This window comes from Acipenser ruthenus, chromosome 10, assembly GCF_902713425.1.
Source record: "Acipenser ruthenus chromosome 10, fAciRut3.2 maternal haplotype, whole genome shotgun sequence".
Taxonomy (NCBI): domain Eukaryota; kingdom Metazoa; phylum Chordata; class Actinopteri; order Acipenseriformes; family Acipenseridae; genus Acipenser; species Acipenser ruthenus.
In genome coordinates, this window is record NC_081198.1 from 26484065 (window position 1) to 26511325 (window position 27261).

At 39.4% G+C, this 27261-nt stretch overlaps 1 protein-coding gene across 2 annotated transcripts; it reads left to right on the forward strand.

The window, feature by feature from the left end:
* The first annotated feature begins 203 nt into the window (after positions 1-203).
* Positions 204-26863, forward strand: cnot9 (CCR4-NOT transcription complex subunit 9). 2 transcript variants are annotated; one of them, XM_059031984.1, is made up of 9 exons: positions 204-389; positions 2008-2187; positions 20072-20187; positions 20805-20914; positions 22598-22707; positions 23108-23206; positions 23855-23946; positions 24500-24629; positions 25762-26863. In XM_059031984.1, exons 1-9 carry the CDS (start codon positions 372-374, stop codon positions 25771-25773), a joined length of 867 nt encoding a protein of 288 aa, XP_058887967.1. In that variant the 5' UTR covers positions 204-371; the 3' UTR covers positions 25774-26863. The 2 variants fall into 2 exon arrangements, with proteins under 2 accessions (XP_058887967.1, XP_033857567.1); XM_034001676.3 differs by having other exon boundaries at positions 24500-26066.
* The last annotated feature ends 398 nt before the right edge of the window (positions 26864-27261 follow it).

Below are 27261 nucleotides of genomic sequence, written 5' to 3' on the forward strand. Positions count from 1 at the left end.
ATAACGCTGTCATCCTTCAAAAAGGAAACCTGTAATGTTGAGAGGTCACATTTGAAATAAAGTGTAAAAACATCCTCTTTGTTATTTTATTTTTAAATTACTAATATTGGTGTACTTATTATTGTAGTATTTTATGTTTGCCACTTACGACTGTTTTAAGATCTGGTTTTAATAGGTTATTTTTTTTGTTTTTATCTCCGCGCGCGTAAGCATCGGGTGAAAGTTCAGAGGTTACCCTTCCGGCGCTCGTCTCGACGCTTATCCCTTCTGTTTAGAAAACAGAGCCTCTGTCACTAATATACAATTAAATTAAACCGAGTTAAAACAGGGACCTAACAGCCTCCGGAGACCACATCCAAGCGCTACAGAGAATGCTGGCTACAGGGGCGGTGAGTCTGTGGTTTATATTCATTTGTAACGTTGTTTCACCACAGCTGTGTCAAACTTCTGTTATTATTCAACTGCGATTTGTGTTTTCATTGTGTTCTACAGAACCACCCTTTCTAATTTTAGCGAAATTCTGAATCTTACGCAGGCAGTTTTGACATTTAGTTGTACAACTAGCCAGGGATTAAAGTAATTAAAAAAAAGTACAATTACTACAGCCATAAAGAAAATCTTACCAATGTCTTCAGGTTAAAAAAGTGTACCATACACGTATCTCACCATAGCTTCTGTTTGGGAGTAACAAACAACCCACAGTCTCATTGTAGGGAAAATATGTCAGTTTTCCAAAATTAAGCAAAGAAACGTTTTCCAAAGGACCTCTATTTCTTTTCAGCTGCTAAAAGTTTGAACTTGTTAGAAACGTGGTCCAGATATGGTCTTTAATAATACAAATAATACGGACAAATCGATTTAATAATAACAGTGGTATTAAGACCCTTAATTGTCGACTGCTTCATAACTAGAACACATGTGCAAACGGCAACATTAAAGACTAAGCGGTTGGTTTGCATTTCACAGCCCTGGGGAATGTCCCTGGATAGTTTCAACCACAATAAGTAGTGTATGCAATCCAGGTTGATTCCCCGATGCAGTAAAAAAAATGCTCAAAAAAATAATCGTAATAATCCAGCTGTCGCTTATAGTTTGATCAGATCGTTCCTTAAGCAAAGTAGACACATATGTTGGTTAGTAGTGCCTTTGTCAGTGTACGTTTATTTATCATTGTTTTTGTTTTACATTATGGACAAAAATGTTATCTAAAATAAAACAAAGGTATCCGTAGATTTGCCATATCCGCTCAAATTCCTTAATGTTTCTTTTAATCATTCTTAAATAATGTTAGCAAAACCAATAATGTCATGAATAATGATTTATGATGAAGTGCCCAGGGGACTAACCTGTGGAAGAAGGTAGTGAGTCAACTTGCACCTAAGATGCTAGTCTAAAATTGAACATCATTGTGGGATGCTGTATCATGAATTTGACCTGTTGTGCATAGTGTAGTTCCATAGTAAATTGTCCTGTTGTGTATAGTTTCGTAGTAATCACACTGTGCCTGACTCATGCGTTGTCATTTTATTATTATTATTATTATTATTTATTTCTTAGCAGACGCCCTTATCCAGGGCAAAGTCGTAAGCAAATACATTTCAAGTGTTACAATACAAGTAATACAATAAGAGCATTTATTTCTTTATGTAAAATATACTACATTGCATTAGGAACCTGCTTGTTATAATTCCAGATAACTTATGCAATCTGGTTTATTTGGAACCAAATGGCAGGCATCTGGAAACAATTTAAATTGCAATGGGAAATGTCTTTAAATGCCCATTTTAAGTTGTGTGCATTTGTATGTATTTTGTTCTGACACTGTCCCTTAATCCACTCTATTACTTTGACTGTGATATTCTTGGAGTTTAACCCCCTTTCAAACTGAAATTTCTAAGAAAGCTTTTGTAGTCAGAATAAAGTTCTTATAGCAAGCTGAACCAAATTAATCTTTTTTCTTTTTTTTATTAGCTTAATCCTCATGCTATCCTCCTTATGTTTTTACAGGCTGTAACCACAGCACTGGCGCAGGTGGACCGGGAGAAGATATACCAGTGGATAAACGAATTGTCAAGCCCAGAGACCCGTGAGAATGCTCTTCTGGAGCTCAGCAAGAAGCGGGAATCTGTTCCGGACCTGGCACCCATGCTCTGGCATTCCTGTGGCACCATTGCTGCTCTTCTACAGGTAGCAACAACATCATAAGAAACTCAGTTAGGTCCCCTTTTTGCAGTGTCATATTGTGGTTGGAGCAAATGCGTAAAGGCCATATTCGCTTCACATTTTAGCTTGACAGGGCTCTACGGTGCACTTGTGATCAAAAAAGTTGTTGGTAGGACCATCAATTTTATTTTTAGGCACACGTGTGAACGATGCTTTAATGACCTGAAACTGATCAGAAATTAAAATAGTTGGCTGCAAATACAAACTCATTAGGAAAACAAAACACATGAGTGCTTTATCACTGTGTGTATCGGAGTTCATTGTGTCATTATTTCTATTGCTAGAAAGGCTCTAAAAATTACAAATCCCATACACCACTGCTTTTACCAGTAAGTTCCTGCAACAACATATGTTTTGCAAGACAGTTATAAGGGTATTAAGAACCAAAAAATATTATGTAAAACAAAGTAAAAATGTAGCGGTTTCTCTTTAGTTTCTCATCCCATATTCAGTTGGGATCAACAAGTTTTTATTTTATGCACAGTATTGGAATATGTAAAAATTGATTCCTAGGACATGTCATCAGGTAAGTGCAGTCTCAATAAATAAATTCATAATAATGCAATAATAGTACAAGCAATAGTACTCACTCCTATCTATCTATCTATCTATCTATCTATCTATCTATCTATCTATCTATCTATCTATATATACACACACAGTGCCTTGCAAAAGTATTCAGACCCCTGACCAATTCTCTCATATTACTGAATTACAAATGGTACATTGAAATTTCGTTCTGTTTGATATTTTATTTTAAAATACTGAAACTCAAAATTAATTATTGTGAGGTGACATTGGTTTTATGTTGGGAAATATTTAAGAAAAATAAAAAACTGAAATATCTTGCTTGCATAAGTATTCAACCCCTGTGCTGTGGAAGCTCCCAATTTACACCGATGAAAGAAATTGCCCTAACGAGGACACAATTACCTTACCATTGGCCTCCACCTGTGAACCATTAAAGTTGCTGTCACATTTTCTGGATAAAAACCCAACTGTTGAAGGATCATTGGTCAGGCTGTGAATCTGAAGGAAAATGAAGACCAAAGAGCGTTCTACAGAAGTTAGAGATAAAGTAATACAAATGCATAGATTAGGGAAAGGGTACAAAATAATATCCAAGTGTTTGGATATCCCAGTGAGCACAGTTGGATCAATACAGGAAGTGGAAGCTGCATCACACCACCCAGGCACTGCCAAGAAAAGGCCGTCCCTCAAAACTCAGCGCTCAAACAAGAAGGAGACTTGTGAGAGAAACCACAGAGAGGCCAACAATCAATTTGAAGGAGCTACAGAGTTCAGTGGCTGGGAGTGGAGTAATGGTGCACCAGTCAACCATATCAAGAGCTCTGCATAACACTGGCCTGTATGGGAGGGTGGCAAGAAAGAAGCCGTTACTCAAAAAGTACCATCTGAAAGCACGTCTGGAGTTTGCCAGAAAGCATGAGTGACCCAGCTGCGATGTGGGAAAAGGTTTTGTGGTCAGATGAGACCAAGATAGAGCTTTTTGGCCAAAACTCAAAGCGCTATGTGTGGCACAAACCTAACACTGCCCATGCCTCAAGACACTCCATCCCTACAGTGAAGTATGATGGTGGCAGCATCATGCTGTGGGGATGCTTCTCATCAGCAGGGACTGGGCATCTTGTTAAAATTGAAGGAAGAATGGATGGAGCAAAATACAGTGAAATACTGCAAGAGAACCTGCTTCAGTCCGCAAAAAAACTGAAGCTTGGGAGGAAATTCACCTTTCAGCAGGACAATGATCCCAAGTACAAGGCCAAAGCAACATTGGAGTGGCTCAAGAACAAAAAAGTGAATGTCCTACAGTGGCCCAGTCAAAGTCCTGATCTCAATCCCAATGAGAATCTGTGGCACTATTTGAAAATTGCGGTCCACAAGCGTCGTCCAACCAACCTGAACAACGTGGAGCAAATCTGCCAAGAAGAATGGGCCAAAATCACTCCGACACTGTGTGCAAAGCTGGTACATACTTACCCCAAAAGACTTAAAGCTGTTATTGCAGCGAAAGGTGGCTCTACCAAATATCAATGTGTGGGGGTTGAATACTTATGCAAGCAAGATTTTTCAGTTTTTTATTTTTCTTAAAAATATTTCCCAACATAAAACCAATGTCACCTTACAATAATTGATTTTGAGTTTCAGTGTTTTAAAATAAAATATCAAACAGAATGAAATTTCAATGTACCATTTGTAATTCAGTAATATGAGAGAATTGGTCAGGGGCCTGAATACTTTTGCAAGGCACTGAATATTATATATATATATATATCATGTTATTACACAGACACACACACACACACACCGTAGCCTAGCGGCTGAGGCTCACTTTTCACCCTTACAGCACAGACCCAGACACAGAACGGTACTTTATAAGCACTTCCTTGCACTTTCATTAATTACTAAACAAAAGCCCAACTCCTAAATGGAGCACCAACTTAAACTTTTCTCCCAGTTCTAACTATGTCTGGACGGTTAAGCCATTTAGCGACCAAAATTTTCCTTTTGACCACACATGGCTTATTCTCCATCAGCATAATGTACAGCTGAAGAAGGGCTTTTGCCTGAAACATGTTGAAAAATTGTTTTTTAATCATTTAAACTCTGTGTACATCTATTTTTTTATTTCTTCTGATCAACCTTCAATTTTTGTACACTATAGTTGAACCTTCTTTGTGTGTGTGTGTATATATGTGTATATATGTATATATATATAATATATAAAAAAAATTACCAGTTCTTCGTGGACTCCACACAACATTGGAACCTTTCCGCTGTCAGGCTAGCAAAAACATGGACCAACCGCCCTCTTCTCATGTCTGGAAGATAATTTTTTGCCAGCGGCTTTCTGCTGTGCACGGCGCATTATTTACCCAGGGAGGTCTGGGCCACCGGAGACGGGTGTGGAAACTGGCTGTGTGATATGGACAGACAGCGCTGGACAAACAGTAACCTTCTTTGGAAGGAGTTTATTATTAATTACTGTGGTAGCGGCTGTGCTACAATGGTTTGTAGGAAATGTGGAGCTCCTATATCTCCGTCTGGAGCCTCCACTAAATGCGTAAAATGTGTGTTGACATCTCCCCCGACAACTTCTGTAAGATTGAAGTCGGGTGAAACGCTCCCCTACGAGACATTCTGGCCAATCAGGGAAACGTAAGGCAAAGAGTGACCCAACACCGTCTCCACCCCCTCCCCCTCCTCAAGTGACGTCCTTGCAGCCTGGCTTCAATACGGCAGAAGCATTGACATGCCTAATCCCCGACCAGGAGGATGAATTTGAGGTAGACCTTCCTTCTGATGAAGATGATGTCTCTAAAGCCTCTTTAAATTACAAAGATTCTGAGGGCTAAAGTGGCTCTGAATGTCCAGCAGGTGGCAGGAACGTCTACTGGAGTATTCTAGACACCTGCTTCCTTTTAACCCTGACATGTGGCAATCTGTGGAGTCAGTTTGGTAAGCCCCTTCAGGGATACCGCCTACTGTACAAAGGGCTCGTAGGCTCTGTAAAGTACCCGCAGTTCATAAAGACGACATTTCTAAAAATCCTACAGTTTCAGTGCTTTTTATGTTTGCCACCCTGAAAAACAAGCATTCAGACAGGGCTTCCATTAAGACATTTTCTGCAGTCTCTGTGGGCATGTGTATTGCAAACTACCAGGCTCATATGGCAAGTTACTAACATGGCCTGTGGATGGACATGTCCAAATTATTGTCTGACCCCATGCCTGCAAATTTGGAGGTAGCTAAACTTTGACAGTTTTCACTTGCATGCACAGCTTTTTTTTTTTTTTTTGAGAAACAAAATTAAACAGTTTGGCATTATTATAGAAATACATGAAAAAACTTAAGTGCATATGTCTATTTCCTTTATTTTTCATATCATTAACTAAGTATCGTTAATAAAATTAGCAATGCGGCCACCAGTATGTGTTCAGTCACAGGAAATTGGCTGAAGAAACCGTGCCTGTCAAATATCTTATTTGGGCTAAAAAAACCTGTTTGGCAACAGTAGGAAATGCACCTGCAGCACGCCTCTCAAAGATGGCACGGTAGATGTGCACTTAAGTTTATTTTCCCCTCAGTTTACTGTCATGCCATGTATATAATTTAGAAACTTTTCATTTACATTTAAACACATTGGAGCTAGAACATGCATATTTAAACACTGTGCTACACTTTTAATCAGGCGCTTAATAAGATGCTTATACAACATAAGTGCTTTCGTTAGTTAACTTGAATGCTTGCTGCGCAGTAATTGTCAGAACATTTTCTAGATTTAATCAAATTAATTAATAACATGCTGTTTTAATAGCAGTACAGTGAGATTTGTATAATTATTTGTTTGCAAGATGTCGTTTGAATACTGGTCAGTATCATGTATCATGTATCATGTTAAATAGTTATTTCTGAGATGTATTAGTTGATTGGTGCAAGTGCAGTGTTGCAACGTTTTGTTACTGTATGTAAAGTGTGATTGGATAGTCAGATTTTCATGACCATTTAAACAACCCCCCACCACTACGCACATCTTGAGCTGCCTCTGGCCCCCCAAGGTTTGGACAGTGCCGTATCTGGCCCACCAGAGAATGTAATTGAGTACCACTGCTCTACAGTCTGCTTCTCTGCCTGCTGAGATACAGGGACAGCGAGTAGAACTCCCATTTAAAGGGCATCTGCTGTTTGGAGCAGACATGAAGAAGGTCTGCAAGACCACGCATGAAGCAAGGCAAGCACTGAGAACTTCCATTCCCAGCGCCAAGCCCAGCCGCAGGTCTGGATTCAGGTACGCCAGGGGATCTTCATTCTCAGCAAGCACTGAGAACTTCCATAAGAGGGCAATATTTGCAATTCAGTGTGCTCCCATTTGGAATTTTGAACAGCTCCTATGGTCTTCACAAAGCTGATGTCAGTAGCTGCTGCTTCTCTGAGGGGTCAGGGGATCCATGTGTACCCCTATATAGACGACTGGTTTCTAGCAGCTCGGTCACAACAGCGAGCTATCCGGGATCTTGCTACAATGCTGGATCGTTTCCAACAGCTAGGTCTGATGGCGAATGAAGAAAAATCCATACTGGTTCCCACACAGGATCTCCTTTCTGGGGGCGACTAGATACTCCTTCAACTACTGCCTCCCGACAGGAGGGCTGCGATAAGGAGCATCGCAGTGAGATTTTAAAGCTCAGCTCTGCTCCGGTGAGTGCATTCCAGCAGCTGCTTGGTCACATTGCGTCAGCCATTCTCTTGGTACAGAACGCCTGCACATGAGGGGCCTCCAGCACTGTCTTTGTCAGTGGTCTCCTCTACAGTCACCCTCGCACCAGATGAAAATATCCACCAGAGCAAAGCAAGATGCAAACTTGTGTGTTTCCACCGACACAGTAGATCTCAGCCGTCCTTTCAGGAGCCAGCAACCAGAGGATATTCTGTTCTCAGATGCCTCCCTGACGGGGTGGGGCGCTGACATGAGGGGAGTCAGGACGCTAGGGTCTTGGATCTCTACCAATGCTCACAACACATAAACTTCCTGGAGTACTTAGCTGTATTTCTGGCACTTCAACATTTCCGTCACACACTCGGGCAGGTCTGTACAGGTATATCTAGACAACACTGTAGCAGTACACTACATAAACCACCAGGGGGGTGTGACGAAGAGCGAATGAATCCGAAACAACAATCTCCCTCTTGACCGGTGAGGGCACTGTACAACAGAAACTGCGGGCTTCGTACTGAATGATTGGGCAGTTCATTCCGGGGGCAGTTGGAAGCCGGCCATTCAGGAAGAGGGCGGCGTTACGGTACCTGGAGCCATCGCCCTAGTATGGTGAGCGAAGTTTCAGTCATGAATTGGAGGAGACGTGATTGAACTAGCTATCGGAGGGGGCGGGGCTTAGGGTACTTTAGGGGGACGTGACGCCGTAATCTGTTCCTTTGTTGTGGTTAATGGGAGAAAACAAGGACGGGAACCTTGAATGAAGTGTTGTCCCATTGATAAAACACCTGTGTTTGTCTTTGCCAGACGGCTGATACGAAGCCGGGAGCTGCAGCCAGAAGCCAGCCCGGACCTGAACGCTCAAAAGCTCCACCACTCGGAGCACCGCATCTGCACCAGAACACACAGTCTGGAGACATGTTGTTTGTGACTGTGTTACGTGTTTTGTGTTTGAATTATTATTTTGGCACTGCAACCCCTTGTTTTGGCGCTGGCAAGACCCATTGGTGGGTAGAGCCAGCTTTATTATTTGAGTCCAGTTTTGCTGGCAATACCCATTGCTGGGTAGAGCCAGCTTTATTATTTAAAACCTTTTCAAGGATATTAAAGAACCTGACCTGTGAACTTTGTGTTTGTCCTTTGTCTGGAGCACCTGAATCACTTGTACACCTGAGCACTGCAAACCCCTTTGCCACAGTGGGGTACAAAACCCTGGCCCCTATGCTATCTGGCACTGAAGCTTGGGAAGTGGTACAGCAATGAAGGCATCAAACTACGCACCGTCTCTGCGAGGAGGTGGCTCAGCAGCTCTTTCAGAAATGGGATCGCCCTCAAGTGGATCTATTCGTGTCCCCCGAAAATACCCACCTTCCGCTATTCTGCAGACGCTTCCCTCATCAGGGTGCCCTAGCATCAGACGCATTTTCCATTCCCTGGGGGGTGGGTCTTATTTATGCTTTCCCACCTTTCCCCCCTCATTCCAAAGGTGTTACAAAAGGTGGCCAGAGACCATTGTGTGGTTTTTAGAGATTTTATATGTGCAGCTAATATTTGGCTGTGTTATGGCTTTCCGTCACTAAACTACACCAGACTTTGTATAGAGACAGTCAAGCCCTTTGCGAACTGCCAGACTGGTCTCTGTTTACTTACACAGCTTGATTGATAGGATGTTTGCTTTGAAGATAGTGGCTTTGTTTGTTGTTTTAGCTGTCACTCTCTCACAGACTCATGGGCCATTTCATAACAGTTCTGCTATTGCGATGTGCTTGTGAAGACACAGAGATTGTCATTGCGAGGACTTCAAAAACACAAGTGCGGTCACTCTTTTGAGATTTACATTGAGAAAAATCAGTAACTGCGGTAATCCACGTTAACTGATTTTTCTAATTGCATACAATGACAGGTGTGCCAAGGAAAGCCCATTTTTCAAAAGAAGAAATTGATCCAATTACTGAAATGGTTGGTCAACACAAATCTGTTCTATTCGGCAAGTTGTCAGCAAGTTTAGTCACGAAAGCGTGGCAGATGATCACGGATGCAGAGAACAGTACAGCTGAAATAAGAGAGAAATGGATTTTAATGAGCAGAATGAAATTAAAGGAAGGGCGACTGAGAAAGACATCACTGACGAAAACAGGGTCCTAAATATATTTGAAGTAGCCGTTGCTGGTATTGACAGGGCACTGGATATAAGCCAAAATAGAAAAGCAGACAGCTACTCTCTTCCTGCTACCTTTGACCCAACTTTGGAGTAAGAAACCCATCTTTTGTTATCCACCTACGTAAGCAATAATGAAAATAGATCAATAGTTATGTTACACAACTTGTTAATAAAATGCATTATTATTATTATTATTATTATTACTATTATTAACTTACACGCTATCTCCCAAAAGACGTCCATCTACACTGGCAAAGCGAAACTGTTGTGCGTACTCCCGGGTATTGAATGACAGTATCTAACACAGACATTTTGGCAACTGAGATGACTTGAATATTACTGGAATGAGAACCTTTTCTGCATATGTATAGTTGCTCATTCTCAGCAGGGGACAGCATTGCTATTTGAGATCCATGTGCAGCTCCAAGTACTTTTGGCAGACTGCATACACTGTAGAAGTCAGTCATTATTCTTTTTCTGTCAGGTTGCTCGGGAAAGCATATGTAGTCACTAATGTGAGTAAAGCACTAGAAACATTGAATAGGCATCTGGAAACTGTAGCCTTACTTATACCATGATTGTCAGCCACTGCTTCCTGAAAACTACCTCTAGAACCTAAGAGCTGTTAACACTTGCATGACACAGGTAATTGAATATCTATAACAAAAACATTGACCATGTACAAAAGTTAGAAAAATGGTCCAGCCATATAAAGATGTGATATCAAACAAATAAGCCATGCTAGAAGAAACCCACCCCCCTGACAGGACGGCCTTATACATCCCCAGATGTGTCCTGTAAAACCAAGACCATTACAGCTAGGTTTGTCTGTACTTGCTTGTTTGGTTAATTTATGCAGCTGATGACTGCAGTTAAATTCTGGGCATGTTTATTTTAAATATTTTGCAATTGTTGTGTATGGAATTGGTGACCTCACCTTTAATTGTGTACAGTTGTAACAAGGGAAATAGCATGCTGCAGATGTGCTAGGTGTGGTGGTGATCATGAGTTCAGGGATTGTGAGGTAAAAGGTCAGAGTAAGTGTAACTAGAGGGGAGCATAGGATGGAATTTAAAGGACAGGGTTCGTACGCTAGTCTGGCAAAAGTATGGAAAAATATTTCCCAACATAAAACCAATGTCACCTTACAATAATTGATTTTGAGTTTCAGTGTTTTAAAATAAAATATCAACCAGAACGAAATTTCAATTTACCATTTGTAATTCAGTAATATGAGAGAATTTGTCAGGGGTCTGAATACTTTTGCAAGGCACTGTACTAAAACTTTAAAGTACCAGGGTATACACTTATAAGGAAAGATAGAAAGGAAGGTAGAGGTGGAGGAGTTTGCATTGGGATAAAGGAGAATATTTTTTCTGAAATAGTTATTGTTTCCGAATTGGAATATCTGAAGAAATAGGAAGTGATAATTTTCCGATAATCACTTCCTAATCACTTCCTAAAATTGAAGAGCAGGGGCAAGAAGAGAGATGGGATTATAAAAAAGCAGATTGGGAAAAATGTAAATATTTATGTAACATTACCATTGATGAAAATATATAATACATGAGAAGGTGGATATTTTTAATGAAAGAATGATTAGGGCTATTTCTCCAGCAGCAATAATGCCATTCCAATGAGGAGAAATAGAAAAGGTGTTAACCCTGCAGTCCCTTGGTGGAGTGTTCTAGACTGATTAAACAAAGGAAAGCTTGTTTGAGAAGAGTTAGAATAAACTATATTAGCATGTGATTAAATTAAATACAAAAAAGGAAAAGCTATGGCTCAAAGGGTTATTTAGAAAAATTAATACTGGCAGGATTATTGCACTAAAATAAGTTCTGATACTAATGTTAAGGATAAGAGGGGTTAATTTTATATTGATAATTCTTTTGATATTGGAAGATATTCAAACTAAAATAAATTTAAATTTAAAACAATTTAAATTGTTGCCAGATAGTTCAGCTATATTATTGAAGCTTTATATAAAGTATGGGAGTTGGGTTTATTGCCTAAAGAATGGAAGAATGCCATCGTCATTCCTGTAAGTAAGGCAGGAAAGGATCTGGGGGAAGTAGTCTCTTATCCACCCATAGCTTTGACGGTTACTGTTTGTAAAATTAAGGAAAGAATGGTGTTTGGTAGATTGTTGTATTTTTTTTTTTTTTTTTTTGGAAACTAAAAAGTTACTGAGTGAATATTGGAGTGGTTTTCGTCAATACAGATCTACAGTAGACCAATTGGTAAAATTATCTACATAAGTCAATGAGACATTGAATGTGAATGAGGTGGTTGGGTAAATATTCATTGACATAGAGAAGGCTTATGATATGGTTTGGAAAGAAGGTTTAATATATAAAATAGCAACATTGGGAATAAAGAAGAGGGCTGTTTGAATCAGAGATTTTCTGAAGGAAAGAGAATTTAAAGTGAAAATCAAGGGGACATTATCTGAAAGGTTTGAGATGCAAAATGGAACTCCTCAAGGAAGTATTAACAGCCCTTTGCTATTTAATATCATTAATGATTTAGTAGGATCTAATGTGGCTATGGGTTTGTTTGCTGACAATGGGGTTATTTATAAAAGACAAACATTGAAATAGTTAGAGAATTGAAAGTGGCAATGAATACCCTGGAAAAGTGGTCTAATCAGTGGGGCTTTAAAATATCAATAACAAAGTCAGGGTCCTCTTGCTCTCACGTAGGAGGAGAGAGCAGGGGAGTTCAGGTGTATTATACCAAGATGGAAGAATTCAGAAACCTGGGAGAGGGGTTTGATAAAAAGTTGAGTTGGAAAAACAGAGAAGTACCATAATAGATACATATAAAGGAAGGCTTAATATTATTATTATTATTATTATTATTATTATTCATTTCTTAGCAGACGCCCTTATCCAGGGCGACTTACAATTGTTACAAGATATCACATTATACATTATTTCACATTATACAGTTATCACATTATTTTTACATACAATTGCCCATTTATACAGTTGGGTTTTTACTGGAGCAATCTAGGTAAAGTACCTTGCTCAGGGGTACAACAGCAGTGTCCCCCACTGGGGATTGAACCCACAACCCTCCGGTCAAGAGTCCAGTGCCCTAACCACTACTCCACACTGCTGCCCTATTCTAAGAAATATTTCAGGGATGAGTTGGGGAGCGAATACATCTAGTATGATGATGATATACATAGGATTAGTAAGGAGTGTAGTAGATTATGGAAGTCAGATACTAGTGGGAACATGTAAAAGCAAGGTGAAAAAATTGGATAATATTCAAGCTAAAGCAGTAAGGGTGTGTGTAGGAGCGATGAAATCCGCTCCGATTAATGCTCGCACTGGAATTAAGGAGGAAATCATTAAGCATTAAATATTGGATTAGGTTAATCCTCTTCATGTAGCGTTTCCTCCTAGGAAAAACATGTAAGATAGATGGATAAATCACTGTAAAAAGGAGATTTTGAAGACAAATGGGGGAACGTTGGGTTTTTGGATGCAGAAATGAATAATGGAGATAGGAATTGAGAACCTGAATTTAGTAAAGAATGTTAATTTGAATGTGTTACCAGAACGGTTGGTGGACAGACCAATTTGCTGTATAGACTTAAGTGATCAAGTGAAAAAAGGAGGGGACAAATGGACTTGAAAAAAAAGCTTTTATAAAGGATAACAGTAAAAAGGCATTGTGTATTTAATAGCTAGGCTGTCTGACCATTTAATACCCACTTTAATCTGCACATGAAGTGCAATCCCTGTGCCTAAATACAAATATACATTTTGAATCACCTGTGCTACATAACCCACACTCTGTGCACCAATACATACACAAAATATAAAACACATGTTTTTTTTCTTCTCAGTTGTACACTTCCTAATTACAGTCCCAAGTATTTTTGTGCATTTTGGTTTCATCTTTCTTAGAATGGTCAGATTGAAAAATACACTTTGTTTCCCATGCAACAGCTGACCCTGCTTTAGTTCTAAACTCACGTTACATTACTGTTTTTCATTATGGTAACGGTACTTTTAAATTACCATGCCTGCTTCTTTGGCTGAAGAGATATTATCAGCTCATCTAACTGGGGAATCTGATGCGCAAATCATCCTTAAACTCCTGACAGTAAACAATGTAACCAAATAATTATCTCTGGGATAGTTGCGGCTGCTAAAGAAGAAAGGGAAAAAAATCTGTGACAACTTTATTTAGGCACTCTATGATTTGACTGGCGAAAGATAACGTTGGTTCACAAATAACATTCAGCTTGGTATGGTAACCTTTTCACTGTCTTATGTTTAATTATTGAGCTTTTTGCTGCATTACAGCCCTTCATTAAAATTATTTTCTTTATCTTACGTTTCCAGTGCATTTTGTTAATGGCACGTGTGCAACACACAAACCTTAAGTGCATTTGTATTTTAGTTTTTCGCTGTTGTTCAACTGTTCATTTTAGCAACATTTTTACACATCAGTACACACGTTTGGTCACCATCACAACTGTTGCATGAAACTGGTGTTCTCGTATTCTGCTGGTGTTAATACAGCACCTCGCTACACTTAGAAGCATTTGTATTCCATCAAGTTGTTACCGTCCTTCTCGCTCTTCAGTTTATTATATGTGTTTTTTTATACAGACCGCCGTCATGTCGCATTCAGAAACATTGACACGTGCTTTTAAAGGGAGAGTCAGCATTTTTGTGTTACACTTGGTGCCGATGGTGCCTAACACCGAAAAAACAGTTTTCAAAAAATGTTGTCGCATTTGCAGCCATTTTAGTCACAGTCTGGAGCCCTGCATCATAATTCCTCATGTCTCTGTGGTACAAATATTACCAATGGATACATTACAATGGTGCGATTTGAGGGTGTATTGTGGTTGAGGAATCATATTGTCATAAAGAACAACTACTGGTGTGTACCACAGGTTGAAAACCACTGCTCTAAAAACAAAAAAATATATATATAAATAAATCACAAGTGCTTAGGCTTTTCTGTTCCGTACCACATCATGGATCGGTATTGTTGTGTTACTTATTTGACAATGTGGGCAATAATCCTTACACTATCAGTGTACTAGAGCGGACATTTTGAAAAGAGCTTTGAAACAGACTTTAAAATTATAAGTGTAAAAAGTTGTCAGGATGTTAACAATGAAAATTAAAATTACAGGTACGTTGTTTAAACAGTTGTAGCAACATGCGGGGACGTGTGATGCTATGTTTTTCTCGTCTTCCAAATCCTGCTTCTCAAAACGCCATGAAAATCCACGCAGCGCTCATCTTCCAAATCCTGCTTCTTCCTAAAATGCCATGAACCGCAGTGTTTAAACACCCTGCCTAGTCTTGCATTGGCTTTAGGCATGCTGTGTACATTCCCCAGGTTCCTAGGTTCCCACCCTACGCTAATAAAAAAAAAAAAGTTTAAACATTAAAGTAAATTGTATTGCTACAGAGCTCAATGTTTTTCCGTTCCATTTGTCACGACTATATCTACAAGGAGGAGAAATACCAAGAATCTTATGCTTGAGCCGACAAAACAGCAGCAGTGGAGACTTGAGTGTGACAAAACAGGTGGAGGAACCCCACCCTGGTACACGCTCGTATCAGAGGAGAGGGTCACTGAAGTAGTGGAAACGTCTTGCGTCCTACATCTTCAAGTGGTACATTGCTGTCATTTTTTGATCAGGATACTTGTCAAAGATGCTGCGTGTACATCTTCTATTCATATTTCTATGAGACGATGCCCTCTGCTGCTGTAGTTGTCTCTGCCTATGTCTTGAATACACAGCATGAATTAGATCAGCTACGTTTCTCAAAGTTCAATCACTGTGGTGCACCTGTTGTATTTATAGGGCAGGTAAGTAGGTGACGGTGGAATAGGGCAGGTAATACGATCAAGGAGTTTGAGCAACATTATGTAGAAACACTATTCCACTCCTAACGTCATTCTAGCCTGATACGACACTGTATTGCTACATGCAGAGAACAGTAGCTCGTCTTTCATTCCTCCATATGGCAACTTTTATTCCTGACCGTCTATTATGTTGAAGAAAAAAAAAAAGTTTGTCTTTACAAAACCAGTAACAAAAGGACTTGATTGTCCGATTTTGTAACATTACACACCTATATTTAGATACAACTGAATATAAAAGTAAAAATAAAATATTAAAATGCATAAATCATGTTTTAGGGCAAAAAGTTATATATATATATTTTTTTTTATTAAATATCTTGCGCCAATAAAGTAGTCCCATTTATAACTTTGAACTACACACTAAGTTAAACTGAGTAAATTAATTTAATTGAAACATGTAAAAGAAAGTACATCTTTATTTTTGATATTGTGTTGAACTGTACATTGCCATTGAAAAGATACACCAGGAGGCAGAGTTGAGATCAAATCAATTCAAGTATGTGTCTCTGTGTTTTTCTGTAACATTTACAAACTTCTAAAAATACATTATTTGAAGTGACAAAGTCTGGGTTAGTATAAAGACAGCTGTTATTCTGTTTTGCTGTCTTCCAGTTAATTGAATTGTTTTTCATCCAAATTGGCATGTTTACTTGCTACTTTTGGGATTTTTTTTGCTGGTAATTGGTCACTCAGTTTTAGTTACTGTACATCTGTAACTGTAAAGCAGATGGCTACCGGTACTTTAAATTCTGCGAGGCAGCGCAGAGATTTCAAATATGGCTACAACTGTCTGTATCATCCATCCAATATACGGACAGCTGGAACCTTGCTTGACCAATCACATTGCTTGTTTCACGTTCCATTGCCAGCCCTGGATTATAAGCTACAATAGCACACTGACCTCATGATGGGCATTGCAGCAATGTAATGTACATACATGGCGGTTCTTCTTGGGATTTTTCACAAATGTTGACGCATGTTTAATACAAAAAGAATGTCCACAGCAACTACTGCAGCTACTGCTTAGCAGGAACATTTTCCATGGAAGCCACTGTTTGACCGGATCCACTACATCCCCATCCCCAGACATTCCATCTCCTGTGGGGTTAATAATCATCTAGTGTACATACTATGAGGGTAGGGCTGATGAGTCTTTCCTGGTTATGCCTTTCTAAAAATATCGGTACAGATTCACCTTCCAGTGACTTTTCCCAGTCTGTTATGCAGGTTCTGTGCCAAAGTTTTAGATGATGCTGTTTTGCTTTTACAATAGACCTATTATACGTGTTCCCAGTGGTTCCACTGTTCGTACTTTTTGTACCCTGTCTTTGGTTATTTCTGAAAACTAACTCAAGACCAGTTCTTTCTCTAGTAGAGGCATTCACAAACCAGCTCTGACACACCAGGGTTAGTCCCACTCAATACTTGGACTTGCAGTCCCCATCATAGTGGGATCCTTTTCCTTTCATGTGGTTCTCATTTTTTTTATTCCTACCTACCAATTTATTTATTTATTTATTTATTTGTTCACTTGACACAGCTGGACTTATATTGGTTTCATTTAATTCCATTAGTTGTACTTGTAAGCTGTCTCTTGTATTCAATGGGCCCGTTTACATGTGTGGTTTTTTTTTCACGTGAAGTGGCAGTGCGCGTGCATGTTGGGAAGGAAAACGTGGGAAAGTGCCCCAAAAAACGGCTGTAGTATTTTAATGGGAAGTCTAATTTATCTGTCAGAATCCAGGAAATTCTCGTGAAATCAACGCTCACTTACACATGGAAACACGAGTTTCTCTTGAAAATGTTAATTAGCTCATTTTACCTAAAGCCAGTAAGTCACATGGCAATACGTAAGTTACCATGGTCCAAAGATGGCAGCAGGGAAGTTTTAATATTTTGTTTGCAGTATTTCCCTTAACAGATCAATTTTGCAGATAACCCCCTGTGACCGAGTGCTGTTGAGTGGCGTGTGAGGTGACTTCACGGACCAGGAAGTAACAGAAACCAAACAATGAATGGCGGATGAAACTGCAGCGCTACGGCGCTCTGTGCTTTTATTAAATAATAAAACAAAACAAAAGATTTAAACAAAACACTACAAACAAAAGGGCACGTTGGCCAAACAAATAGAAATAAACAAATAAGCGTGCTGGTTTAACCCAGCACGATAAATAGCAGTTGTTTATATTTTAATCTCCTCTCTCTCTCAAAATCCTTCTCTCCTCTGACACTCTCCCCCTTGCGCAGACAGCTCGAGGCTTTTATATTCTGGCCGAGGGGTTAACTAGCTGTTAATTATCTTATTACCCCTCGGCCACAGTCTATGTTTAGTAAGGATGCATGACTATCAGCTAGTTAAATAATCAGTAGCTGATCAGTCACGCATCCTCACGGGGTTTTTAAAATGCAAAAACAATAACAAAATAAGCGGCGCTTCGCCGTAATATAAACATAAATCATAATATAAATAAATAATAAACAAAGGGGCGGGACACTGCGCCACACCCCCATTTTTTTTTCTCCGTCTTCACTAAAACTTTGCATAACCCTAATCATGCATGGGTCTATATGCGCTTGTAAAGTGTCATACAGATTGTATTTACCAAGTTTCTGTTTAAAACTGTGACGGAGAGTGAATGAATCCTAGTCAACAATCTCCACCCCGACCTGTGAGGGCACTGTATAAAAGGAACCGTGTGCCCCGTACTGGATGGTTTGGCAGTTCATTCCAGGGTCAGTTGGAAGCCAGCCATCCAGGAAGGGGGCAGAGTCACAATACCAGAAGTCATCGCCTTAATACGGTTAGCGATGTGTTAGTCATGGATTGGAGGATACATGATTGCACTAGCTATCGAAGGGGGCTTGACTAAGGGTACTTCAGGGGATGTGACAAAGCAATCTGTTCCATTGTTATGGTTACTGCAAGGACCTGTAAAGGAGAATAAGTGTAAATGTAGCGTGAGTGTTTCGTGTTTTGTTTGTTTGTTGTTCTAACTGTTGTTATTTGTCATTGTTAGATGGCTAACACTAACTGGGAGCTGTCGCTACAAGCCAGCACCAAACCCGGATTGCACTGCACCACTGTTTCACGATCGTTGTCTTGCACCACACCTGCACAAAGAGCACTTCCTGTCTGGAGAAGTGACCGTGTCTGTGTTGTGTATTATTATTATTATTAGTAGTAGTAGTAGTAGTAGTAGTAGTAGTAGTAGTAGTAGTAGTAGTAGTGTCTTATTTCAGGACTGAAACCCTGGTTTTGCACGGAGCGATACACATTGCTGTGTAGAGCCCGTGCTTATTATTGAAGTGTTGTTGACCCACAACCCAGCCAAATAAGGAGCTGTTTAATTGTGAACTGTCTTGTGTCTGTCATTTCCAGAGCACTGCATCACCACTGCAACTGCGCGCTACACGTTCACAAACTATTTAAAAATGCTTTATAAACTGCATCGTGGGCTTGTGAATTCAGGTGGTTACAGCTACTGTACAGTACTTCAGAATACACGTGCAAATAGCTTTCCAAACAACTGTCAAAACGTCTTTATTGTAAAGTACTACTAAGTACTGTCTAAATGTGTATAACTATACTCCAATGCAATTTCTCCCAGTTATGTCTGAGCAAAACCCGTGTCCACCCTCCACTTACGTCCGTTGGAGCGATGAAGAGGCTCAGGTGTTAATATCCATAGCAAGGGAAGAGAATATGATGAGGCAGCTTGATACAATGCACAACACAAACATTGTTTAATCAACTCTCAAAATAAAATGTGGTATGGAATTTTCGTGACTTAATTCTTGGGAATCAACAATACTCAATATTCCAGTACTTTATTTAGCAGAAGCAGTCATACAAGTACAGCACAAATGAGGATGCTATATTTGGTATAAAGAGATACAAAATAAGCTAATGAAACAAAAATGTGATAGGAAATAAAAGCACACTGTGGGGTTACAAAAATAAAGATAGCAGTGCATCTCTATTTGTATGTCAGACTAAATGTGTACATATATCTACGAAACACTTCTATTAACAGTGTCCGAATTGGGGAATATATGAAGGCACGCGTGTCGTTATTGCATACATGTATACCATGTCCGGTACAGTCCCAAAACTATAATGAGACATTACATCTTATGTTGACATAAGTGTTATCTTATACATGGATGAGAATCGACTAACAAACTGGCAAATACCATTTTTCAAATACAGTGACATTTGTGGTATAAAATGTAAGTTAACACAATGCCTACTTCCTGCCTTTCTTTAAAGATGATTTTAATAAGTTGATAGGTACAGTTAACCCTGCCATGTGCAGCAGCACCTCCTAATAGTTTTTGATTTCATTGTATTGGGGTAGAAGAGTTTTCTTGTGCATCAGCTGAGTTCACCCCAAGTGTTCCCAGGAAGACACGCTTGTATACAGATTCGCTTTTAAAATACAAGGTGCAAGTACATTTTACCACAGATTTACCCTAAAAAGATTGATTGAATAGTTTCTATCAGATATGTAATGGTTTCTGTTTCGTTTTCTTTTCAGGAAATTGTAAATATATATCCTTCCATAAACCCACCAACGTTAACGGCACACCAGTCTAACAGAGTGTGCAATGCCCTGGCACTTCTGCAGTGTGTAGCTTCACATCCAGAAACAAGGTAACTTCTGCTATTTCAACTGTTAACATTGATATCCTATAAGGAGTTGAAATGTACTCCAATAGCGTGCTGGGTGCAGAGTGATTCATACCATCAGAAGCTTGCTGGTTTGAATCTTGGTCATGCTGAGTTGCCGATCTTGACTAGGGGCCCACAGGGAGTGCTGCATTGGCCATGGCACTGCAGGGTTGGGGAGGTAGGTTGCCTGTGCTTTGTCACCACATTGCGATTAAGAAACCACTATTGGTCAGTTGCCCCACAAATCCAGGCAGATAATTTCTGGGCCTGTTCCTCCATGATAACATGCTCTGTTGGGGTCAGAACCTATGTTATTAATTAAGAACTTCTAATCCAGTTGTGATGAAAGTATATCTGCATGCTGACTTCATAGCTGTTCTGTGTTTTTATTTGGCGAGCTACATGCTGCAGGTAACACAGTTTATTAAACAAGGTAGCCTAAACTGTGATTCCTGTGACTTCCATTAGGATCCACATGCCCTGCAGGGTCGATGGCTAGTTCTCCAGAGAGCTTCTTTTAACCATTCACATGTTTTAAGATTTCAATCCTTTGATCCTCAAACTGCTCTCCCTTACTTTGTCATTTCTGTGTTTTTCAGGTCTGCATTTCTCGCTGCTCACATCCCACTCTTTCTCTACCCCTTTCTGCACACCGTCAGTAAAACACGCCCCTTCGAGTACCTGCGCCTCACCAGTCTTGGAGTCATAGGTAAGGGAATATAAGTTGCACTTATCACCAGTATGGGGTTGTTTTTATACGAGATGTACTAAGAAGCCTCGTGTGTAAACTAGATTGCAACCAGGGTGCTTCTCGTTGTCTAACAAATGATCCCATATGATATATCTTTTTTAAATTATCAGTGTGCAAGGGGGGCTCCCGAGTGGCGCATCCGGTAAAGGTGCCCCGCGTGGAGTGCAGGATGCGCTCTATAGCCTGGACGTCGCGAGTTCGAGTCCAGGCTATTCCACAGCCGACCGTGGACGGGAGCTCCCAGGGGGCGGCGCACAATTGGCCGAGCGTCGCCCGGGGGGAGATAGGGTTAGGTCGGCCAGGGTGTCCTCTGCTCACCGCGCACCAGCAAAAAAGCGGTCGGCTGACAGCACACGCTTCGGAGAACAGCATGTGTTCATCAAGTAGACATTTGAACAGTAAACAAGAACGTTAACTGCTTTGGAGAATTTTTGTAATGTTATTTGTGGACGTTTTTTGTTTGTTTTTTGCTTAATGCACATGGGACGGCGAAGGAATCAAAAAGGGAAGATACGTAGTTTGCGTCGTTTGGGTTGTGCAGTAGTTCATTTAAACAAGGTTTCTTTTTTTTTTTTTTCCTCTCCGTACTTGTTTGTATGCATTGGCCCCTAAAAGGTGAATTTTGCGGTGACCCCCCAATTTGAAATCGCGATTTAGGTAGACCCCTACTTATTACATTGTATGGCCCACAGGGTATTTTGTATAAATAAACTCCCGTTCTTTGTCAGTTAAACTTTCTTGTATTGTTTATATTTATGGTACTTCTGTTCGCAGTTACAGACAGCATTTCGAATTGTGTTTACTACGTACTTCGTTTATAAAGTACTGATTTCCACTGCCCCTTGGGGTCTGTTCTAAGTGGAGAGCACCTGTATACCCAATGTCTTGCTTTTGTCTTTTTTTATTTTTTATACTAGTTTTAGACTCAGAAAAGACAAATCACATGACCCAGTGCCGGATTGCATACAGATCTACATAGATTTTAGACAGAAGAGACTTAAAAATCCTGCTGGATTCCAGAATGGATAGGATCTGGATTGTAGAGGATGTCACACCATTCATTTCAATAGGGGTGTGGTCAGGAACCAAATTTTTCTGTATCACTTTCCATGGTGCATTTTCCCAGAACAAGAAGTTATTTGACACACTGTACTTTCCCATTATGCTAACCCCTGATTTGCTTATCTCAAGGTCCACTTATGCAATTTTCATTAAAACTATTAATTGCCATTTCTTCTGTGCTATTGTGTAAACTGCTGTGTCACGGTCATTAACCTTTTTGTCATACTAATGGCTCTATTTTTTAAATTTACAGCCATGGCGGGGGTGTTACTTTTTTTTTTTAATGTTAATTCAGTATACACATTTTTAACATTGATAAACAACTGCTCTAGACCATTGATGCTACACCATGCTAAATGTAAATGCATTCAATGATGGCGTAGTGAAAATGTCAAATGAATTGGTTGTGAATTATTAATTATCATGATGCATCTTCAGAACCAGTGGGATTGCAGTATGTCAGGAAAAATACAATCTTGATGAAACTTGAACTGAAAGCAAAAACAAACTTGCAGGCAGTTTAAATAGTGGTGCTTTCTATGTGCTGATCTGCTCATTGACTTGTATCTTCTCCTCCAGGAGCTCTAGTGAAGACAGATGAGCAAGAAGTGATAAACTTTTTACTAACCACAGAGATCATTCCCCTCTGCCTGCGTATCATGGAGTCCGGCAGTGAGCTTTCCAAAACAGTAGGTCCCACTCGTTACATAGGTAGAAATAGGTCTTTTTTAAGGTGCATTTTATTTTTTTGGCTTCTAGGGGGGCATACGTGTGTGTTATTTATATTAAATACATATTTGTCAAACAAGATTAGGCCTAGTTAGTTCAAGAAGTTATATTTTAGCAACTACAAATATATTACAAGAAATATGTATTGTATTGTGTGACAGGCGGGATTCTGAAATGTTCGTTTTTGTTTTAAAGAAGCTTTTTTGTATGAAATTCCATTGACTTTTTGAAGAAGTCGCACTGCTATTTGTAGACAGTTTTTATACATATTATTGTATGTCTTAGAATGAATTGTGCTGAATTTTCAAACTGGGGGAATATATTAACTAACAAAAACATGTTTTGTTTAATTGGCTACAGGTTGCTACTTTCATACTTCAGAAAATTCTCTTGGATGACACAGGGCTGGCATATATCTGTCAAACCTATGAGCGCTTTTCCCATGTTGCTATGATACTGGTAAGTAAATAGTGTGCCCCATGCACTACCAGTGATGCAGACACTTCCTATTTGCTTACAATATTTCGGTTATGAGGCAGTGATTCAGTAGTCAGCAGGCCTACATGTACAGGGGAACACATTCATGCCTAACCTTTAAACACCTTGCAATGATGCAGAGTTTACATAATTAAGTAGCATTGATTCAAACCATGCCTCTGTCAAGAATGTTCTTCATTGCAATATATTGTTGTCAGACTTAATTAATTGTTCCTTTTCCTTCCACACAACATAGTTTATTTTAGAATGATGCACACTACTTTCAAACAATCTTGGTACACTGCTATAGTCTGTGGTTCTCACAACAAAGTTTCCTATAGAAATGAACCATTGCACAGCCACATTGTTTTAACATATCAATGATAAAGATCCTTTTCACATATCCAATTCATCTTTACAAAGCAAGTCTCCTTCTACAATTGCTCTTTGTTCCCTGTTTGTTTGTGATCCTCATCACATTTTACTGGGAATGCTGACAATCACAACCTGTCCCAGGGAAGCTTGTTTTTGTCCACAAACACACATCTAGTTTAGTATCCTTTCCATTAATCTTTTAAAGCCTCTCTCCTCTTTTTTTTTTAATAACATGTTTTTTCTGATTTTGTCAAGGGGAAGATGGTCCTGCAACTATCAAAAGAACCCTCTGCTCGCCTCCTGAAACATGTTGTCCGCTGTTATCTCCGCCTCTCTGACAATCCTAGGTATTAACCTTTTTATTGTGGGGCAGAGACTGTTGTTGCTTGTACTTCCACAGAATACACACTAGGAAGAGTTGTTCGCTACCATTTCAATTATTATTATTATTATTTTTTTTTAATAAAATACACTGCACTCTGGATGGTAGTTGACCAGTTTTCTTTCAGAAGTAAAACCTGGGCCTAAATACATCCAATAGATTTAGCTGAACATGGGTAATTGTATGTAAAATAATGTGATATCTGTATAATGTAAAATAATGTATAATGTGATATCTTGTAACAATTGTAAGTCGCCCTGGATAAGGGCGTCTGCTAAGAAATAAATAATAATAATAATAATAATAATAATAATAATAATAATAATAATAATAATAATAATAATGTTTTACCAAAGTTGATCAAAGACAAACAGACATATTTGTATAATCTGTACTCCTACAATTTTCTGGTAACCAAATGACAACATATCCAGTAGACATGATAGGTTTGTCTTTTGTAGTATGTGGCATGCATCCTGAAGGGAGACAGTAAGTTTGTTTGTTTGTACCCTTTGTAGGGCACGTGAAGCCCTCAGGCAGTGCCTGCCTGACCAGCTCAAGGACACAACCTTCGCTCAGGTCCTGAAGGATGACACCACCACCAAGCGCTGGCTGGCTCAGCTGGTGAAGAATCTGCAGGAGGGGCAGGTGACAGACCCCCGGGGGATCCCTCTTCCTACCCAGTAAACCCAGATCAGACAGACAGCTGGAGGAGAGGGGAGGGGCAGGGGGTGGGGGGTGGGGAGGGGCGGAGTTCAATACATTGCTCATAGGAAGCTCAACAGTAGCCAGTTTGCTTAAGGTGATCCAATCAGTTCCTTGGGATTAGTTGACCTGTGTGAGTGGTCGTGTTACATGCGCAGCAGGGGCGCTCTGCAGCTTACAAGTCTCAACAGTTTCACAGACTTCTGGACTCGCAGGGCAACTACATTATAACGTTCTAGAACCTTTGGTTTGGAGATAACCGAGTAGGTGTTCATAGCTGGGTCAGCTTTTTACTAAGATGTGGATGGCACAGACCAACAAACTTACCACTGATCTTCAGTGAACCCTCTGTGCTCCAGGCCAGCGTCCCAAATACTGAGCTACTTCCCGTAGCTATGCTGACTTGTGTATCAATACCTGAATACCTGCACAATGTAATGTAAAGGAGATGGATACTGTACTGTAATCTACTTTATGTGCTATACACCTAGAAAATGCAATAATCCAGTAATCCTAGTGGAACTCAGTTTTTGAAATGTGTTTTTTGGAATGTTGATCATTAAACACAGGATTTCAATAACAACCAGTGATCGCCTTAAATACAGATGTAATCCATTTGTTTAACTGTTCAAGCATTTGTATATTTACCAGAAGTTTTGGCTATTCAACTACTACTCGGTCACAACATTTATGTGTCCATTTAGATTATGCAGTTTATCATTTGTTTCAGTAAAAATAAATGCATATGAGACCCCCACTTTGCCAATACATCCATACTCTGTTCCAACAAGTGCGGAAATCTTGATTTTATTTTATTTTTTTCCTGTTAATTTTGAACTGAGCTGAGTTTGGCCAAACCAGAACTATCCAGAGCATCCAGATTCATCTGTTCTAGACAGAACCATGTGCTCTAAATGAAATACGTCAAACCTGCATTCTTTGAAACCTATTTTTGATGTAGTAGGTACAAAAAGGCACAATTGGATGTAGACTGATGTCAAAATGTGTGTGTGCATGTGTTTTTTGGGGGGTTTTCTTTGCACACACAATCATTGAGTTCTTGTCCCTCTTGCAGGGTGGAGTTTAAACAGTGTTCTAGTCTGCAGTGTTGGTTCAGGATGTCTAAACAAGAAGCGGCTCTTCAGATATTTTTAACCCTGCAGCAAGGTTGTCGTCCATTTTCACAAAAAAAAGCAAGTAAACCAAGTTTGTGTGTGTTTTTTTACACAACATAGGACTGTTGTGTTGAAAATAAAAAGACGATATACTTGGTAGTATTCTTGCATTCCAAGAGCAGCATTTCCTGTACTGTAAATCTGTTGTGATCACACCTTTCCATTTTTGGATGATATCTTGAACTATTAAAACTGTTTACAAGTGGTAGCTCTTCATTGTGCCTGATTCTCATGTTTTGGATGGCATGTACTTAGATGCTGTTGGCAACATCTGCCTTCTTATTACAGTGGTTACAATATTGCACTTCTGCACAGCTTGGCATGCATTTTACTGTCTTGAGAGAAGGACATGGCATGACCTCTGTATTCTGTGTGTGTGTGTGTGTGTGTATAAAGAAAAATATGGGAATATTAAGAATGTGCTGCTGAAAACTGCAGTTTTAGTTTTTGAAAAATAGTTTGTTTGCTTTTTCAGTGTAAAACTTTCCCTAATGGAAAAAAGGCTGTTGAGGGAACTGTTTACGCAATCTGGGGGTGGAGGGAACAAAAACATGTATATCCCATATAGAACTTAATCCAAGCTTGGCTGAATTCAGTAAAACATTTAACTACCCCCCTTTCTGTGAGACAGGCATATCTAGTAACTGATTCTCCACTTTCTCAAGCACCAATACATGTACATTGTGCTTCAACAGCACCTGTTGAGAAGGAAGGATCACTGATTGTATTCCGTCTTTGTTCATGTTGGTGTTGCGTCAAAGAATGGTTGTTTTGTCCTATCTGGTCTGTCAATTCATTAGAACAGAATTGTAAGGAGAACCTTTCTTTTGAATTCACATGCTTTCCCTCTTGTCTGCAAGTAAGCAACAGCATCTTTGCTATTTCTTTGCTCATATTTGTAATATAGAATTGGGAGGAGGGTCATATGTTGCTGTAGCCGTGAATGTGGAAAATAAATATTTCTGTATTCAAAATAAATAAGTTAAAAGGGATTTCTTAAAACGTATTCCAAAGTCTTTTCTGTAGGAACTAAACTATTTACAACACAGCTATGGCACTGATTGAGATCTTTGCATGTTTTATATTTTACGGTACTGTTTCTGGTGTGTCTCTCAGTCTGTTTACATTGCATAATATACAATGTGGAACACACATGTTTTTAGATTGATGAACCCTTGCACAGTTGCTTTATACCTGTTGGTTTACTAGTGGTGGCTTATTTGTCACCGATTCTTGTTCACCAAGGTTACACGAGAGCCTCTTTTGTGGTATAATAAAACGTACAAGGTTGGATTAGGATTTAAGGCCAACTAGTTTGAAAATTGTTTAAATGATGAGATGTTCTTTGTTTACAAACCAATCATACAATACTTCTATGTTTTAACATTTTTCGTGAATAC